The sequence below is a fragment of the Salmo salar genome, chromosome 03, assembly GCF_965601325.2.
Source record: "Salmo salar chromosome 03, fSalSal1, whole genome shotgun sequence".
In the NCBI taxonomy this organism is placed as follows: Eukaryota; Metazoa; Chordata; class Actinopteri; order Salmoniformes; family Salmonidae; genus Salmo; species Salmo salar.
In genome coordinates this window covers 84932777-84951567 of record NC_138293.1, presented here as the reverse complement: position 1 = coordinate 84951567, position 18791 = coordinate 84932777, and the positions used below count along the sequence as shown (strand labels likewise).

Genomic DNA, 18791 nt, shown 5'->3' with positions numbered 1-18791 from the left:
GTGTGGTGATATGAAGAGAACAGGGGCTGGCTTGAGCATCATTGACAATTCTATCAGCAGAAAGGAGTTATCTTTCTGGAGTTATCACTTGTTTGTGCGCTATGACCTCACACACCCAATGCACATAGCCACAAGAAGAACACAAGGTAGCTTATGATGCCCCGATCTGCCGGGAGGGGTGGAACCAACCATAACTAAGCAGTTTTGGTGTTTCTATATAAACCCCTTGCGTTTCTGTATTACCTGCAGGTGGTTGTTGACCAGCTCCATTATTGCAATAATTAATCAATATTAAAGATTGATTGTTTGAAGAAATTGAAAGTCTCTTCTCCCTTACTTGATTAGAATTTATATGACACTAGCTAGTAGCTACCACAGCCAGTTCAGCTCTAGCCTCTAGCCATCTTTCAGATTTTGCTATAATAATAGACACCTCATATCGCTATTGTTAGGTTGCGTCAATCTAATCTGGTATCAGGACAGAGTGCGACGCGGAGTCACTGAATATATTCTATGTTTTTTATTTTGGTCAAGCGATAAATGGTAAATGCAATCTTCGTATATATGGGTTCACTGTAACACCACGCAGGGCAAACAGAGAACTAACTGTTCAAACACAAAGTTCTTCTTTAATACTCTGACAGAGATAGTTCCCGCTCAGAGCGGGCCTATCAGAGTAGAGGCTGAGCGTGGTTTAAACTTGCTCAACCTATCGTGGGCGCACAGGCTGGTCCCAGCCCCTAGGCACATTCTTGTTGTCAGGTGAAGTTGTTGTGCAGATCATCTTCTTGCTTACACCCCAGAGACTGCAACCCTAGGCTCAGTTCCTGTTTTCACACTTCAGTTATTTCTAGTCCTAACTGGTGCCTTGCACATACATGTGGTTACAGCTCGCAGAACATTTCCTTGCATATGTTGACAGTCTAAGCTTGACAACAACCTTACAGTTAGTCACTTTGTGCTTTGCTCAACTTCCTTTTGCAGCAACAGCTTAAGCACACGCCTGAATAGTAAGCATACACATACTATTGAAATGATTAATCAGACACTTGCTAGATAAAACACACTTATAAAACCTTAACTTGTAAAACCTTATTCTCACACTATCTAACAGCTGTTGTGTGTATGGAAATGTTGTTTTGTAGCCTATGTTTTGTCCCGTTTCAACAGAAGTAATTCTTGGATAGCTTTCACCAGTTGATGTACCGTTCGAGAGATCTAGCCAAATGCTGGCTAACGTTAGCTATCTAGCTCACTAACCTTAACTATTCTTTTCACCTCAATCCCACTAGACCGGAATCAAACAAGATGTAACCAGCGGCTAAACAATTGAAGACTGATAGGTGAGTTTTTATTAGAGTCAGTATATGGTAATGTAACGATATTGATCTGTCAGTTTCCCCAGCTAATTCCCTACTTTTCACACTGACCGCAATAAACAGCATGCCAGGCTTCACTGTCATTGTGCACACAACTATGCTCATCTTGTTTTAGCAGGATCAGATGTTGACCAGTGGTGGAAAAAGTACCTAACTGTCATACTTGAGTAAAAGTAAAGATACCTTAATAGAAAATGACTCAAGTACCAGTAAAATTCTACTTAAGTAAACGTCTAAAAGTATTTGGTTTAAAATATACTTAAGTATCAAAAGTAAAAGTATAAATAATTTCAAATTCCTTATATTAAGCAAACCAGATGGCACTATTTTTTAATTTTTTTTAATTTACGGAAGCCAGGGGCACACTCCAACACTGAGACATCATTTACAAACAAAGCATTTGTGTTTAGTGAGTCCGCCAGATCAGAGGTAGTAGGGATGACCAGGGATGTTCGGTTGATATGTGTGTGAATTTGAGTATTTTCCTGTTCTGCTAAGCATACAAAATGTAACAAGTACTTTTGTGTGTCAAGAAGTGGAGTAAAAAGTACTATATTTTCTTAAGGAATGTAGTGAAGTAAAAGTAAAAGTAGTCAAAAATATAAATAGTAAAGTAAAGTACAGATACCTAAAAAAACGACTTAAGTAGTACTTGAAAGTATTTTTACTTAAGTACTTTACACCCCTGATGGTGACAGGTGTCCCAGCAGGGTCAGACAGCCAGGGAAGACCAGTCTAGAGAGCTCAGGTGAATTTATCACTTGTCACAATATATGGATACAAAGTTTCTTCTTGATGATGTTTGGTATGGTTACATAAGACAAAAGGTTATGTAACCATGGTTGGTCGGGTGGATGGGTTGACGTATAATGCAAACATCTAGTTACTTAGCATTTTAGCTAATTAGCAACTTTGCACCTACATATTCTTTTTATCAACTTTGCAAATACTTAGCATGTTAGCTAACCCTTCCCCTAACCTTAAATACACTATAACATTTTCTAGCATGAGAGCTACTTTCAAACAATGAAATATGTCTTGAGCTACAGATTTCTTTCTAGCTTTCAAATAGGAAATGTTTTATCTTATCCTCTCCCCTGGGTCCTTAGTGTACAAGAGAAAGTTGTGCACTATGTTTTCTGTAAATATACCTGGTAAAATAATTAATAAACAACCCCATTGGGGGGGACTATAAAAATCAGTGATTTTTTTCCCCCCAAAAAATCAGTTTTATATTTTCCCCCCAGTTGTATTTTTCCTGGTTTTAGATTACAATTGTTCATAGAGAAACATTACTAGTGGTTGTCATGTTCTGAGTCCATGTCAACTCTTAAATCATATTGCGCATCTGGCCCTTTAATTGCACATCTAGCAAGTGAGGAATGTGCAGTCTAATGTGCCAGTCTTGAGTGATGGTTCTGTTCTGCTGCTGCTGCTGCTAATTTCGTGGCAAAGTTTGCAAATAACAAATAATCGATACAAATTATATACTTCGTCATTATATAATTCTGCCAGGTAAGTCTACTTTGCAATTAACATTTAAAAGAGAAGGTTTTGGGAAAGTATTTCTGTCAACACACAAGATGGTTATCACATCAACTGGCTACACACGGAGTGAGAAAGGCGCGCACCACACAGACAGACAGGGGCAATATAGCTGGAAATTAATGTTAAAATATTGTGTTAGGTTTTGCTTTTTAAGCCAATAGTGGCTAACCAGGGATGGGGTAATGTCAATGTTGTGTTGATTAGATAGTAGCTGGGAGCTTGCGGGTTTTGATACTTGTGAGATTTGTTTAACACAGTTTGTGGTGCATAACGTGAAAATTGCATGTACTTCGAGAATTGTTTGGCGAGCTACAGTACTGTAGTGTACTTGTACAACTATTGCAATGTTTTGACCAATTGGTAGGCTATATTTTATAGGTCACATTAAGAAGATAACAATCCATACTTTTTTTCTGTGTTCAAACAATGTGGTAGAACAGAAGGAGTGAGTACAACTAAAGTATGACGTTTGAGCGTTGTTGTTCTGTAAAACAATCCAGAGAGAAAATGTTGCTGTTTTAAAGCTAATTTCCTCCAATTCTACACATATTGCCATGGGGCAGAAAGAAAAATGTTTCGTTTTTTAGCTAATCTCATGCTGTTTTACACATTTTGCAATGAGGCTAAGAGAATTTTACATTTTTAAGCTAATTTCCTGCAATTCTGACTCATGTCCCTTCTAGACGTATATTTAGATCAAAAAGTAAACAAACATGCCCACAGTCATCAAGCTAAGTAAGAGATCATTATTAAATATGTTTAACCCAATTCGTCCCACCGTAACGCCGGCGCATTTAAAAAAAACTTCTAACACATATTAAACATTGTGTGTTTGAGCTACAGATTTCTGGGTTGAACCATTAGATTTTTCTATTACTTCCGCAGATACCAACCATTAGTCGGTGTGATTAACGGAGGCTGAGCTAGAGCGGGATTTGTGAAAAAGGGCGGATCCCTAAAGGACTATCATGCCAAATACTGTCCCCGTGTCACAATGGGATTCGAAAAGCTATTAGCGTCGGTTTCTTATATTAACAGTGTGATAACCTAATGCGTTGAGTTTATTACAAAAACGTCTGTAGAGTCCAAATGGTTTGAGCTATAAACTATTAAAAGATATATATGAAAATATGAGACTCTCATAAACATGTTTTGCTGTGACACGCACAAGCTATACAAGTCATTATAGTATCTGGGATCTACATCTGTTTATATTAGTTACTATGCTGTTACTAAGCATGGATGTATTACGGTAGTGTTACGTTACTACACTTAATAGGAAATGCACATGCGCACTATTGTGCCGGGGGCTGTAGTGCACGAGAGGTTTTGACTAAACGAAAACGAACTACTCCTGTCTCCTGCCTGGTCATTTCTCCACAACACAAATATTACAGTCATAGTGATGAGTCGTTCGCGAACGAGTCGCTCCGGCTCTTGTAGGTGAACGTTGGGAGCCGGCTCGCATATCATAAGACTCCCGTCTCCTGCCTGGTCATTTCTCCACAACACAAATATTACAGTGGCGACGAGGTGATTAAACTTCTTAAACGGACATTGCTTGAAGGGAAGAATGTTGCGTTAGTAATGGAACTCAAAATAATTATGTAATTCGTCAGTTGTAGAAAAGGCTAAGCACTGCTAGTAGGTACAGTATTCAAGTAGCAAGACTATTGGAGTCCAGAATAGCGACACTGCCCTCTGGTGGTTAAATAAAAAAAAGATGTCATTGAACCCATTGAAATTAGGCGATCTCAGTGGAGAAATATTGTCAAAAAAAGGAAGAAGAAACGTAACACGGTGTGTACATTATTACAAATGAGTGCAGAGAATGAAGTAATTGCAGAAACGTCTGAAGTGAAGAATTAGATGAAAATGCAGAAAATTAAGGAATACAAAGAATGAGGAAACTGAACAATTAACTGTGAAAATGGCAACCATTGGTCGAGTACCAGAGTTTGAGGCTACAAAAGAGGATTTTGATTCCTATTTAGAGCATTTTGAGCGTTGGCTGGCTGCAAATGAAATCAAAGATGAAAAGAAAGCAGATGTATTTCTCAGTGTTTTGGGTCCAACTGAGTATGGATTGCTGAAAGGTCTCATTGAATCAATAAAAGCAGTGGAGTTGACTGAAACTCTTTCAAGGCATTTCAAGCCTAAGCAAATTCTCATTGCAGAACGTTTCAGATTTTACCAACGTCACCAGAGTCAAGGGGACACCGTGGCTGACTACATGCTTGCTTTGAAAAGGCTGGCAAGTACACTGCTCAAAAAAATAAAGGGAACAGTTAAACAACACAATGTAACTCCAAGTCAATCACACTTCTGTGAAATCAAACTGTCCACTTAGGAAGCAACACTGATTGACAATAAATTTCACATGCTGTTGTGCAAATGGAATAGACAACAGGTGGAAATTATAGGCAATAAGCAAGACACCCCCAATAAAGGAGTGGTTCTGCAGGTGGGGACCACAGACCACTTCTCAGTTCCTATGCTTCCTGGCTGATGTTTTGGTCACTTTTGAATGCTTGCGGTGCTTTCACTCTAGTGGTAGCATGAGACGGAGTCTACAACCCACACAAGTGGCTCAGGTAGTGCAGCTCATCCAGGATGGCACATCAATGCGAGCTGTGGCAAGAAGATTTGCTGTGTCTGTCAGCGTAGTGTCCAGAGCATGGAGGCGCTACCAGGAGACAGGCCAGTACATCAGGAGACGTGGAGGAGGCCATAGGAGGGCAACAACCCAGCAGCAGGACCGCTACCTCCGCCTTTGTGCAAGGAGGAGCAGGAGGAGCACTGCCAGAGCCCTGCAAAATGACCTCCAGCAGGCCACAAATGTGCATGTGTCTGCTCAAACGGTCAGAAACAGACTCCATGAGGGTGGTATGAGGGCCCGACGTCCACAGGTGGGGGTTGTGCTTACAGCCCAACACCGTGCAGGACGTTTGGCATTTGCCAGAGAACACCAAGATTGGCAAATTCGCCACTGGTGCCCTGTGCTCTTCACAGATGAAAGCAGGTTCACACTGAGCACATGTGACAGAGTCTGGAGACGACGTGGAGAACGTTCTGCTGCCTGCAACATCCTCCAGCGTGACAGGTTTGGCGGTGGGTCCGTCATGGTGTGGGGTGGCATTTCTTTGGGGGGCCGCACACCCCTCCATGTGCTCCCCAGAGGTAGCCTGACTGCCATTAGGTACCGAGATGAGATCCTCAGACCCCTTGTGAGACCATATGCTGGTGCGGTTGGCCCTGGGTTCCTCCTAATGCAAGACAATGCTAGACCTCATGTGGCTGGAGTGTGTCAGCAGTTCCTGCAAGAGGAAGGCATTGATGCTATGGACTGGCCCGCCCGTTCCCCAGACCTGAATCCAATTGAGCACATCTGGGACATCATGTCTCGCTCCATCCACCAACGCCACGTTGCACCACAGACTGTCCAGGTCTGGGAGGAGATCCCTCAGGAGACCATCCGCCACCTCATCAGGAGCATGCCCAGGCGTTGTAGGGAGGTCATACAGGCACGTGGAGGCCACACACACTACTGAGCCTCATTTTGACTTGTTTTAAGGACATTACATCAAAGTTGGATCAGCCTGTAGTGTGGTTTTCCACTTTAATTTTGAGTGTGACTCCAAATCCAGACCTCCATGGGTTGATAAATTGGATTTCCATTGATTCATTTGTGTGTGATTTTGTTGTCAGCACATTCAACTATGTAAAGAAAAAGTATTTAATAAGATTATTTCTTTCATTCAGATCTAGGATGTGTTATTTTAGTGTTCCCTTTATTTTTTTGAGCAGTGTACATGTGAGTTTGCACAATTTCTTGATGATGCTCTTCGAGACAAGTTTGTATGTGGTCTCACAGGTGAAGCATATCACAGAAGGCTTCTGTCAGAGAAGGACCTGACCTTTAGGAAAGCCTGTGATATCGCACTTGGACTCGAGCTTGCCCACAGGGATACCATTGAGCTATCGGGACATGCAGAACGTCAGAAAGGTGTTCACAAGGTCAGTGATGCACGTGGTGAAAAAGGCTCACAAAAGTCACACTTTTCTCAGTCCTGTCCTCAAGGTTACACAAGAACAAAGCAGCCCACATCTCAAAGGTCTAAGCCAAGTTGCTACAGATGTGGGGGAGATAATCATCAGCACAGTGAATGTCGATTCCAAAATGAAAAGTGCCACAATTGTGGAAAGGTTGGACATTTACAGAGAGTGTGTAAAGCTCCAAAACGCACAGCAAGAGCGCACAAAGTGTCAGACGCAGCACAAGAAGAGGAGGTACAACTGAAACAGTATTGGAACTGTTCACAGTGTACACAGCTCAACAACAAAAAGATGGAATCTATCTCAGCATGGAGTTAGCGGGAAAACTAGTACAAATGAAGCTGGACACCGGAGCGTCTGTATCTCTGGTTCCAGAGAGACTCTACAAAGAAAAACTGAAAGAGTGTCCTCTTCAGCCAGCGTCCATCCGCCTTTCTTCATACACTGGTGACACTGTTCCTGTGTTAGGGCAGATCCAGGTACCAGTCCGGTATGAGGGGAAGGAGTGGACGCTACCGCTTGTCATTGTTAAAGGAGAAAAATCTGCCTTGCTAGGCAGAAACTGGCTACAAAAGTTCAAGTTGAACTGGGGAGACATCTTCAGTCTGAGAAATGACAAACCAGTGAGTCAGGCTACACTCACTAACATGCTGGAGAAGCACAAAGAACTTTTCAAAGATGGCTATGGCGAAATACAAGACTTCACAGCAAAAGTCAGAGTGCAAGAAGGAACCAAGCCTATCTTTCACAAACCACGTCCAGTTCCCTATGCTCTTAAGGAAGCAGTAGAGAAGGAACTGGACCGCCTACAGAAGAATAACATAATCACGAAAGTAGCGAGGAGCGACTGGGCCGCTCCGATCGTTGTAGTCCCAAAGAAAGACAAGACCGTCAGAATGCGCAGAGACTTCAAGGTCACACTGCATACTACCAGAGGAATATCCACTACCAAACGCTGAAGATCTGTTTGCCACTCTAGCTGGTGGGAAGGTTTTCAGTAAGCTGGACCTGGCATTCGCTTATCAGCAATTGAAGCTGGATCCGGAGTCAGAACAGTATCTGACCATCAATACACACAAGGGGCTATTCAGATTCAATCGCTTGGCCTATGGAATCTCAATAGCTCCAGCGATATTCCAACACACAATGGATCAGATTTTGGACGGTATAGACAACGTTGTGTGCTTCATGGACGACATCCTCGTGTCAGCACCAACCATTGGAGACCACCTTGTAGTGCAAGCGCCTGTGGAACTCAGGTGTGATCTTGCAACGCAGAAGACCTTTGACTTACCAAGTCCAAATTGGTCATCGCCAGGTCAACGTTCATGTGGATCATCTGCTACGGTCCAACGCCCCAGCAGAGACATGCCGAGAGAACAAGAACAATAACGACCCCCAGGACTATTCTCCTGACTGTGGACGTACGGGAGAGACAGAGCCTGACCTTCCACCCGAACCTGGCCCACCACCGGAAGCCCAGGAGGAGCGGAGATATCCTATTCAACAGCGAAGGGCACCTCAAAAGCTTGACCTATGAGTTGAGCTGTTTAAGGAGGTAACAGTGTCACGTCCTGACCAGTAATAGGGGTTATTTGTTATTATAGTTTGGTCAGGACGTGGCAGGGGGTGTTTGTTTCATGTGGTTTGGGCTATGTATTTAGGTAGAGGGGTGTTTGGTTTATGTGGTTCGGGGTTTGTTAGTCTATGTTCTATGTTAGTATATTTTCTAAGTTCTATCTAGTCTTTTGTATTTCTATGTGTAGTTAATTGGGGTTGGACCTTCAATTGGAGGCAGCTGGTTATTGTTGCCTCTGATTGAGGGTCCTATATTTAGGAGTTTGTTTTTCATGGGTTTTTGTGGGAGATTGTTGCTGTGTTTAGCTTTGTGCCTTACCGGCCTGTTCTTTGTCATCGTGTTTTTTTGTATACGTGTTTGTTTTGGTTTTCCTTCTTTGTCTGTTAATAAAAGAAGATGAGTATACATTTTCCCGCTGCGTTTTGGTCTAAACCCTACGACACCCATGACAAACAGACAGTAAAACCAACAAACACTTTAATATGTCCTAGATAAAAGGAAAGAAAAAGGACATTACCTGGGTTAGTTATTAGGACACAAATTTCATCTTCAGGGCAGAATAATCCCCTCTATTTGTGCTGGGCTCTGAAAAGTCTGCTTCAACCCAGTAGTTGAAAAATGTTTAAGAATGCATTGTTCCGATATTGCATTAGTAGTTCCCTAACATATTTACCTTGTTCTCTGGGAGTTAAACACTATGGGGGAGGAGTGTAGTATCTGGGATCTACATCTGTTTATATTAGTTACTATGCTGTTACTAAGCATGGATGTATTACGGCAGTGTTACGTTACTACACTTAATAGGAAATGCACATGCGCACTATTGTGCCGGGGGCTGTAGGGCACGAGAGGTTTTGACTAAACGAAAACGAACTACTCCTGTCTCCTGCCTGGTCATTTCTCCACAACACAAATATTACAGTCATAGTGATGGGTCGTTCGCGAACGAGTCGCTCCGGCTCTTGTAGGTGAACGTTGGGAGCCGGCTCGCATATCATAAGATATGAATCATAAAACGATTTAAATGAATATAATTAACTAATTCAAAAAACGAAAAAATCAATAAATTAATATAGGCCTAAATGCTCAAGCGCACAAATTCGTTCTGACTGTCTGCTCAGACTAACGGCCTCACCCGTTGTTCCTGTCAATCAAACACACAGTGTCAACCAATGAACCAAAGACGCGTGAGGGAGGGCCGAGCCAACTCACTCACAGTCACACACTTAGCAGCCGAGGAGAGAGGAAGGACAGCTGTGAAACTACAGCTGGAAAATGAGTCGGAAGCACAGTAGCATTTGGATGCATTTTAATAATCTAGACAATGTTAGAGCACAGTGTAGAATTTGCTAAAACAAAATCTCATATAAAGCCGGTTCAACACAAAACCTACACCGGCATATGCGAACTGTGCACCCAACTGTCCACAGGTGTTTATATACATTAAAAAATTATTCTTTAAATACAAATGTTTAATAGCATTCTTTTTCATAACAAACCAATGCATGTTTAAATACATTGTGGTTAAGGTAGAGTATGATTTAATTTAATAATTTAATTAGAATTGTTTTAACACCAATCATAGTCAAACTATCGCAAACTGTTTGACTTGAAAAAATACAAAACCGTTTGGGAGCCAAAAGAGCCGTCTCTATTTGGTGAGCTGAGCCGAACGAGCCGGCTCACTGAACAGAGCTGGAATGCCCATCACTAATACAAGAGTCGTTAGAAGAAGGTAAGGGGTTCTTCTACTTAGAAGATAATAGGAAATCTTATTGTTCTAATTGCAGCCCCGGTTGCCCTGGAAAAAAATTGTAAAATACTTTATTGTGAGGCTAAATACAAGGGCATGCAGATAAATGAGTCAGATAAATGAAAAGTCTATTTTTTTCAGGGGTCTTTGGAGTGATAGGGTTAAGTGTTTGATAAGGTAATTCAATAAGCTGTGACTTTGTAGATACAGTGCCTTCAGAAAGTATTCAGACCCATTGTCCTTTTCCACATTTTGTTATGTTACAGCCTTATTTATAAATTGATTAAAACAATTATAATCCTCAGCAATCTACACACAATACCCCATAATGACAAAGCGAAACTAGGTTTTTACAAAATGTTGCACATTTATTAAAGATAAAAAACAGAAATACGACAATCCTGTCTTGGAGCTCTACGGAAAATTCCTTCGACCTCATGGCTTTGTTTTTGTTCTGACATGCACTGTCAACCCTGGGACCTTATGTGTGCCTTTCCAAATCATGTCCATTCAATTGAATTTACCACAGGCGGACTCAAATCAAGTTGTAGAATGAACCTACGCTCTTGTCTCATCGCTGCAACTCCCCAATGTGCTCAGGAGAGGCGAAGGTTGAGTCATGCATACTCCGAAACATGACCCGCGAAGCTGTGCTGCTTCTTAACACCCGCTCGCTTAACCCAGAAGCCAGCTGCACCAATGTGTTGAAGGAAACACGTTCAACTGATGACCAAACTCAGCTTGCAGGCGCCCTGCCCATGCGATGAGTCGAGTAAAGCTCCCCGGCCAAACCCTCCCCTAACCCGGACTACGTTGAGCAATTGTGTGCCGCCCTATGGGACCCCGGTCACGGCCGGCTGTGACACAGCCTGGGATCAAACCCCAGACTGCAGTGACGCCTCGACACTGTGATGCAGTGCCTTAGACCACTGCGCCACTCAGGAGTCAATCTTGAGCAACCCGGATTGATTTATAGCTCTTTAACTAATTTGTCTTATTTAATTTAACAGTAATTTCTTGTTTCATTTACTATTCATAGGGTAGCATCATGGACGACTATGTGAAAAGGAAGTTACAAGAATGGGTACTCAGTGAGTACATTGACAACTTTAAAGGTAAGGTAATTGGATATCACATAATAAATATAGGCTTCAAAATATGCACTTCAAATAAAGCAGGACCCACATAATAAATACCCTCCACTAATACATAGCCAATCGAAACATGATAAACACACAACTGTTTAATAGTTCTGGCCATGTAAGCCTACTTACCATTCCAAACTAGTTAACAGAACTTACTGACAATACATTTACAGTAGCTAACTTTGATGGCAACCACACAAAACTGGATACAAAAGGCCTCATTGATCAATATTTCGCAGAACACACTTGATCACAAATCATTGTATGAGACATTTCATGAATATTTCATATTTAATGAATATTTAACCACTTTTTAACCTCATATTCATTAAATCTAGGAACATACCAGTGTGTACATAAATTATGTGAAAACATAATTTACTATGATGTAATCTGGAGTTGAATCAAGCGTCTCAGAGTAGGAATGCTGATTTAGGATCAGTTTTGCCTTTTAGATCACAATGAGTTATCACATGGACATGGAGACCTGATCCTAGATCAGCACTCCTACTCTGAGACACTTCATACATACTGTACATCCCCAGGAGTCATTTTCTGAAATTACTGCACCCCTGTCTGCCCTAATTAGACTGCAGACTCCACCCTATTTTAATATGATTCCATTTCATAATTGTACTTTTAGGTCAACAAATTTCAGAAACAAATTTCAAGCTCCTACTTGGTGAAGAAAAAGCTCAGGAGACCTTGATTCCACCTTGGGGACCAAGGCTTCTATTCAAAAAGAAACTTGGAGAATTATGTAACAACGAGGTATGTAACAATCTATTCTATAGATTCAAGATGGCATAAGGTGGCTTTGTTGAGCCTATATGACCAAGTATTTTAAGGGATATGAATTAAGTTATTTAAGTCATTTTTGTCATTTCTGTTAAGTTAAATTTGTGCAAACTACAAGGGTTAATGCAAGATTTTGGTAATTTAGCCCCAAGTTTTGCAAAACATTTCTAAGTAACAGTAGCGCAATGCCTGGAAGTCTACCAGAAAATGCTATCTTTAACAATTTTCCCAAATACAGTAGCATACACATCTCAAACTAAAGATTTCTATGACAAAAATATATATAAATAAGGTATTTTAATTAACCTGTTTGTCACGTCCTGGCCAGTATATAAAGTTAATTGTTTTGTAGTTTGGTCAGGGCGTGGCAGAGGGTATTTGTTTTATGTGGTTCGGGGTGGTGTGTTTGTTAAAAGGGTGTTTGGTTTAGTATTTCCGGGTTTTGGTTTATGTCTAGGTAGTTCTATGTGGAGTCTAGTGAGTGTATATCTATGTTTGGTTAATTGGGGTTGGGACTCTCAGTTGAAGGCAGGTGTTGTCTATCTGCCTTTGATTGAGAGTCCCATATATTAGGGTGTGTTTGTGATTTGTGGGTGATTGTTCTGTGTTGAGCCTATGCTAGCCAGACTGTTTGTAGTTGTTCGTTCGTTCTTGTGTTTTGTGATTTTTGTACGTTCATTTTTTGAAGTAAATAAATTCTCAAGATGAGCATACACGTACCTGCTGCGTATTGGTCCTCCTTCACCGACGACAACCATGACAGAATCACCCACCACCAAAGGACCAAGCAGCAGAGGAAGGAGCAGACGGAGTTCGAGTTGGACTGGCGGGAGAAGTGGACTTGGGAGGAAGTTCTGGACGGGGCCGGACCCTGGCATCAGGCTGGGGATTATCGCCGCCCGCAGTGGGAAATTGAGGCAGCCAAGGCAGAGAGGCGGTGGTACGAGGCCAGAGTGGACGCGCTGAAGGAGATGCACGAGAGGCACCCCCAAGAATTTTTTTTGGGGGGGCACACGGGTAGTTTGGCTAGGCGTAAGAAGAGCCGGAAGCCAGCTACCCGTGGTTATATGGAGGAGCGTATGGGGTGGAGAGCGCTATGTTTCGCTGAGAAGCGCACTATCTCACCCATACGCACGCACAGTCCGGTGCGAGTTATTCCAGCCCCTCGCAGGTGCCGTGCTAGGGCGGGCATCCAGCCTGGTAGGAGGATGCCTGCGCAGCGCATCTGGTCGCCGGTACGCCTCCGAGGACCAGGCTACCCAACTCCCGCTCTACGCATGGCTACCATCAGGCCCCTGCACAGCCCAGTCTGCCCTGTACGAGCACCCCGCTCGTACAGGGCTACTAGTTCCATCCAGCCAAGGCGGGTTGTGCAGGAGGTAAGATCTAGACCGGCTGTGCGCCTCCATAGCCCTGGGTTTCCAGCTCCTGTCTCTCGTGCGGACCCGGAAGTGCGTCCACCCAGTCCGACTCGTCCTGTTCCCGCTCCCCGCACTAAACTGCAAGTGCGTAAACCCAGCCTCGCCAGTCAACAGTCATCATCAGAGCTGCCCGCCAGTCAACAGTCATCATCAGAGCTGCCCGCCAGTCAACAGTCGTCGGAGCTGCCCGCCAGTCAACAGTCGTCGGAGCTGCCCGCCAGTCAACAGTCGTCGGAGCTGCCCGCCAGTCAACAGTCGTCGGAGCTGCCCGCCAGTCAACAGTCGTCGGAGCTGCCCGCCAGTCAACAGTCGTCGGAGCTGCCCGCCAGTCAACAGTCGTCGGAGCTGCCCGCCAGTCAACAGTCGTCGGAGCTGCCCGCCAGTCAACAGTCGTCGGAGCTGCCCGTCAGTCAACAGTCGTCGGAGCTGCCCGTCAGTCAACAGTCGTCGGAGCTGCCCGTCAGTCAACAGTCGCCGGAGTGGCCAGACTGCGCTGAACTGCCGGAGTGGCCAGACTGCCCTGAACTGCCGGAGTGGCCAGACTGCCCTGAACTGCCGGAGTGGCCAGACTGTCCGGAGTGGCCAGACTGTCCGGAGTGGCCAGACTGCCCAGACTGTCCCGAGCTGCCGGACTGCCCAGACTGTCCCGAGCTGCCAGACTGCCCAGACTGTCCCAAGCTGCCAGACTGCCCAGACAGCCTGGAACGGCCTGAGCCGGAGCCACCTCCAAAAAATAGGTGGGTTGGGGAGGGGGGGTGTAGCACAGTGCCGTCGTTGACAGCAGCCACCCTCCCTTCCCTCCCTTTAGTAAGGGGGAATTTTTCTTTTGGGTATTGTTTGGGGTTATTTTTTTTTGTTAAGGTGCTTCCGGGGTAGCACCTTTAAGGGGGGGGTACTGTCACGTCCTGGCCAGTATGTAAAGTTAATTGTTTTGTAGTTTGGTCAGGGCGTGGCAGAGGGTATTTGTTTTATGTGGTTCGGGGTGGTGTGTTTGTTAAAAGGGTGTTTGGTTTAGTATTTCCGGGTTTTGGTTTATGTCTAGGTAGTTCTATGTGGAGTCTAGTGAGTGTATGTCTATGTTTGGTTAATTGGGGTTGGGACTCTCAGTTGAAGGCAGGTGTTGTCTATCTGCCTTTGATTGAGAGTCCCATATATTAGGGTGTGTTTGTGTTTGTGATTTGTGGGTGATTGTTCTGTGTTGAGCCTATGCTAGCCAGACTGTTTGTAGTTGTTCGTTCGTTCTTTTGTTTTGTGATTTTTGTACATTCATTTTTTGAAGTAAATAAATTCTCAAGATGAGCATACACGTACCTGCTGCGTATTGGTCCACATTTTCCAACGATGATTTCGTTATATCATCAGAGGACGAAGACAACCGTGACACTGTTGATGATTATATTTGGTTGTTTTTCAGATTGAGCCCTCAACCAGTAAGATGCTCTCTCCCTGTGCTACCTCTACTCCAGGTACAAAAGCTATTGAGCACATATATTGTGAATATATGTGTTTGTTTATCATTGTTTTGTATTATTATAAAAAATACATATAACTGTGCCTTGTGTGTGATATAGCCCTTTACAAATTAAATAAATGAATATTGTTATTATTATTATCATTATTATATTGCTTAATATGATTAACTATTACAAATATAAAACATATGTGAAATAGATAAAATTGTAAAATCCTATTTCCCATGTAAATTAGCCTTTGAGTGATCAAAACATCACCCCTAATATATTTTCCCAATTAGAATGCTCAGAATTGGAGTGTACCCTTTCTCTCATCTTTAACCATCAGTAAGGCTGTTGGACAGACCACATGGGCGGGGGGATAATATTCAGAAGCTCTCCTAGGTTGCGATTGACAATAAGATGCTGTGATGTTGCATCTTGCCCCAATAAGCCAATAGTTAGGCTATCTGTCTGAACTCAGATTTTTGACACAGAGGAGGAAGCCAGTCATTTTCTAATCTAACTTTATTGATGTACAAGTAACAGTCATTTTTCATATTTTGATCACCCCTTGAACTGATTCATCCAAACATCATCCAATTTGATGTAAAACAATGGTTTTGACTGTTGAGGACCTTAAATGCATGCCAATACTGAATAATACCAATATTATTGGCATAGCAACTACTGCACACACATATTGTACACACACAATATTTAATCCATGTCAATATTGTTGAACTGCTGATTTTCAGGCAAAAGGAATACAGATGAGGCTAATCCACCAATAGCCAAACGGCATTGTGGCACTTCATTGGGAAGAGCAGGTAGGGGGCTAATAATTATTTGCATATTAAATGTTGAAGTACCATACCATTTTTAGATATTGTCTTACATTCTAAGCTTCAAGAGTACCTTTTTCCAGTGTGGTATTTCTCCTACATTTAGAGTAATCTATTTTTGGTTCCATTAGAAGGTTTGTAATGTGTGTTTACTCTGCCTGGAATAGATGACATGACAAAGGGAAAACAGATCATGAAACGGGTCAGAGGCAAACTCCAAAGCAAACCTGCCGATCAGCAAAGTTCATTGAAGTTCAAAGAATTCCTTAGGCAAGTATTTCTAGTGGGGAACAGTGAATTGCATGTAGAGATACAGTATATTACCTAAATCATTTAAATTATTTAAATTGAGGAGAACAATAACATTTTCTTTCACTTCTAACAGCCATAAAATCAAAGTGTTGGAGACTGACAAAAAAGAGGTAGTGGGTGTATTTGGGAAGACTGGGGCTGGTAAAAGCTATTTGATTAACAGCATCTTGGATCAGGGAAATTTACTGCCCTCTGGAGATGTCAGTGCATGCACCTCAGTCATGATTCAGGTGGAGGCTAACATGACCAGGGACGGAAAATACACTGCAGAGATTGAGTTCATTACGCAAGAGGTAATAATCTGTGTTTCATATGCCTTTATTTAAAGGTTGAGTACATCATTTTAGAAGCTTGCAGAATGCATTACCTACCAACAACAGCTTCACTTTTTGAAGTTTACCTACCTTGCTTTATCTAACTACACTATCTTGAATCTAGCAAATCATTTTTGTGGTGTGGTATGGTATTTATGTATTTATTTTTTCATAGCACAAACATTTGCTAGCAAGTTCCTCACATAGGCTTTAACCATAGGGGGAGCAGGAAGGGAGGCAACATTAGCATAACGGGACAAATTCCCATGATTCTATGCTAGATTCCGACCAAACAATTAGTATGACAGCTAAAATGGCTTGGAAAAAAATACATTTTCTACATTATGTCATTCCCTAATTATAAACTATTTACATATAATAGGAATTTGGGTACATTTGTAGACATACATTTGTAGACAAGATATCCTATGTACACAGCCTTTAAATCTCTCAATGGACACCTTAAATGTTTTATGCAGGCCTTAGCTTTTTGGGGGACCTAAGCAAGATTTGGTTGGGGGCCCCTACACCTTGCAGGCAAAACATTTTAATGACACCCCCCCCACCCTGACGGCAGAGAAAAACATTTGTATTTTATTTTACCATAGCTGCTGGTTGTAAAATTGATCAAAATAGGACCTTTTTTTGTATGGGTGGATTGTTTGCCCCTCACTAGACATCAAGAATGGGACTTATTTGGGATTTGGGGGGAAATGCTTTTCAATCTGTACTAACAACGTCCCCTTCTCTGCCAAAGCGTCTTCAAATAGTTTTGCCCTCGAAGCAAATTGTGCATCTTCCTCCACAAACAAGACACACTTCATTTCTGTTGGTGTTGTTTGATGGAGTTGTCCAAATAACCAGTGATGCTAAACCACCATACCTAAAGATTTTCTCTCCCCTATCTCACCCTGAGCTTGATATGATGACATACATTGCATTAATGTAACAGTCAGTCAAGAGAGACTATACTGCCCCTCAATATCCTTACTTGGCTCTGATGTTGAGTCTATTCTCCCTCTCCAAAAAATGACTATTTTTGTTTAATTTTACTAATTTATTTGAAAACAATTACACAAAAATGATTTGTTATGGATAATGATTTGATATCAAGATTTCTATCCTGGGTCTTTAAACATGCCATTTTATAGGTTAAACATAATGTTCAAAGTGTTTTTGTTTTTCTCCCAATGAATTCCCTGTGTATTTTAGATTTTCTAGACATGAAGGGACATATTCACGTCTTGGATATAGCTTTTGTGAAGAAAGCATTTGTTCATGTATTTGACTTATATTCACTAGGAATGGGAAGAGGAGCTTCAGTCCATCTTAGCAGAGAGAAAATCAGAAGAGGGAAATGATGACGAGAAGGAGGACAGTGATGGCGACACAGATGAATATGATGATGCTGATAAGATCTATGCATTGTACAGAGAAGATGGAAATGAGGCATCTGTGAACAATCTGATGGACAGCAGGCACTTTAAATCAATTCCAGAGTTTCTCTCAGGAAAAAAGAAAGAATTTAAAACATCTCAGGTAGGTATATTAGATTGTAATTATATAAAACCATATATCTTTGCAAGGAAGATAATACAAAATGCCTTAAAAGTTATTTTGTCACAGGTACCAGCTTGTGACCAGTCTTCCCGAAAGGACTTGTTGCACTTTCCTGCGCTGTAAAATTAGGCTTAGCACACATTTTTGTTAGCATATCGCTGGTACAAGAACATTAGTATACTCTGGGGTCTGAAATTATTGACACCCTTGATAAAGATGGGCAAAAATGACTATAAAATAAATTATTCAAATACTGAGATATATTGTATGCTCAAACGAATTGGGAAATTATATTATTTTATACTAATATAATTGCTCAGAGAAATGTTTTTTCTTAAAAAATGTTTTATGAATTGGAGAACACATTGGGAGGGTTCATAGACCAATTCTTTCAAATCCTTGATATTTTTTGTCTGCGAAGTACAGTTGAAGTCGGAAGTTTACATACACCTTAGCCAAATACATTTTAACTCAGTTTTTCCACAATTCCTGACATTTAATCCTAGTAAAAATTCCCTGTCTTAGGTCAGATAGGATCACCACTTTATTTTAAGAATGTGAAATGTCAGAATAATAGTAGAGAGAATGATTTATTTCAGCTTTTATTTATTTCATCACATTCCCAGTGGG

The 18791-nt window shown here is 41.9% G+C and overlaps 1 protein-coding gene across 6 annotated transcripts in view; it reads left to right on the top strand.

Annotated features, from left to right (window-relative positions):
• The first annotated feature begins 854 nt into the window (after positions 1 to 854).
• The window catches only part of LOC106601861 (nuclear GTPase SLIP-GC), a 37799-nt gene continuing 19862 nt past the window's right edge, over positions 855 to 18791 (top strand). For 4 of the 6 annotated variants that reach the window (XR_014391705.1, XR_014391706.1, XM_082972845.1 and 1 more), the window contains exons 1-9: positions 855 to 1010; positions 1293 to 1343; positions 11355 to 11430; positions 12104 to 12231; positions 15094 to 15145; positions 15889 to 15960; positions 16143 to 16245; positions 16361 to 16580; positions 17904 to 18140. Coding sequence is in view for 4 of the 6 variants with exons in the window: in XM_082972845.1 (XP_082828971.1) it covers positions 11364 to 11430; positions 12104 to 12231; positions 15094 to 15145; positions 15889 to 15960; positions 16143 to 16245; positions 16361 to 16580; positions 17904 to 18140 (879 nt within the window). In the remaining 2 variants the exon portion in view is untranslated. Of the gene's footprint in view, positions 1011 to 1032; positions 1344 to 2742; positions 2895 to 11354; positions 11431 to 12103; positions 12232 to 15093; positions 15146 to 15888; positions 15961 to 16142; positions 16246 to 16360; positions 16581 to 17903; positions 18141 to 18791 lie in introns of those variants that run through there. The other 2 variants (XM_082972844.1, XM_082972843.1) reach the window with 2 other exon arrangements.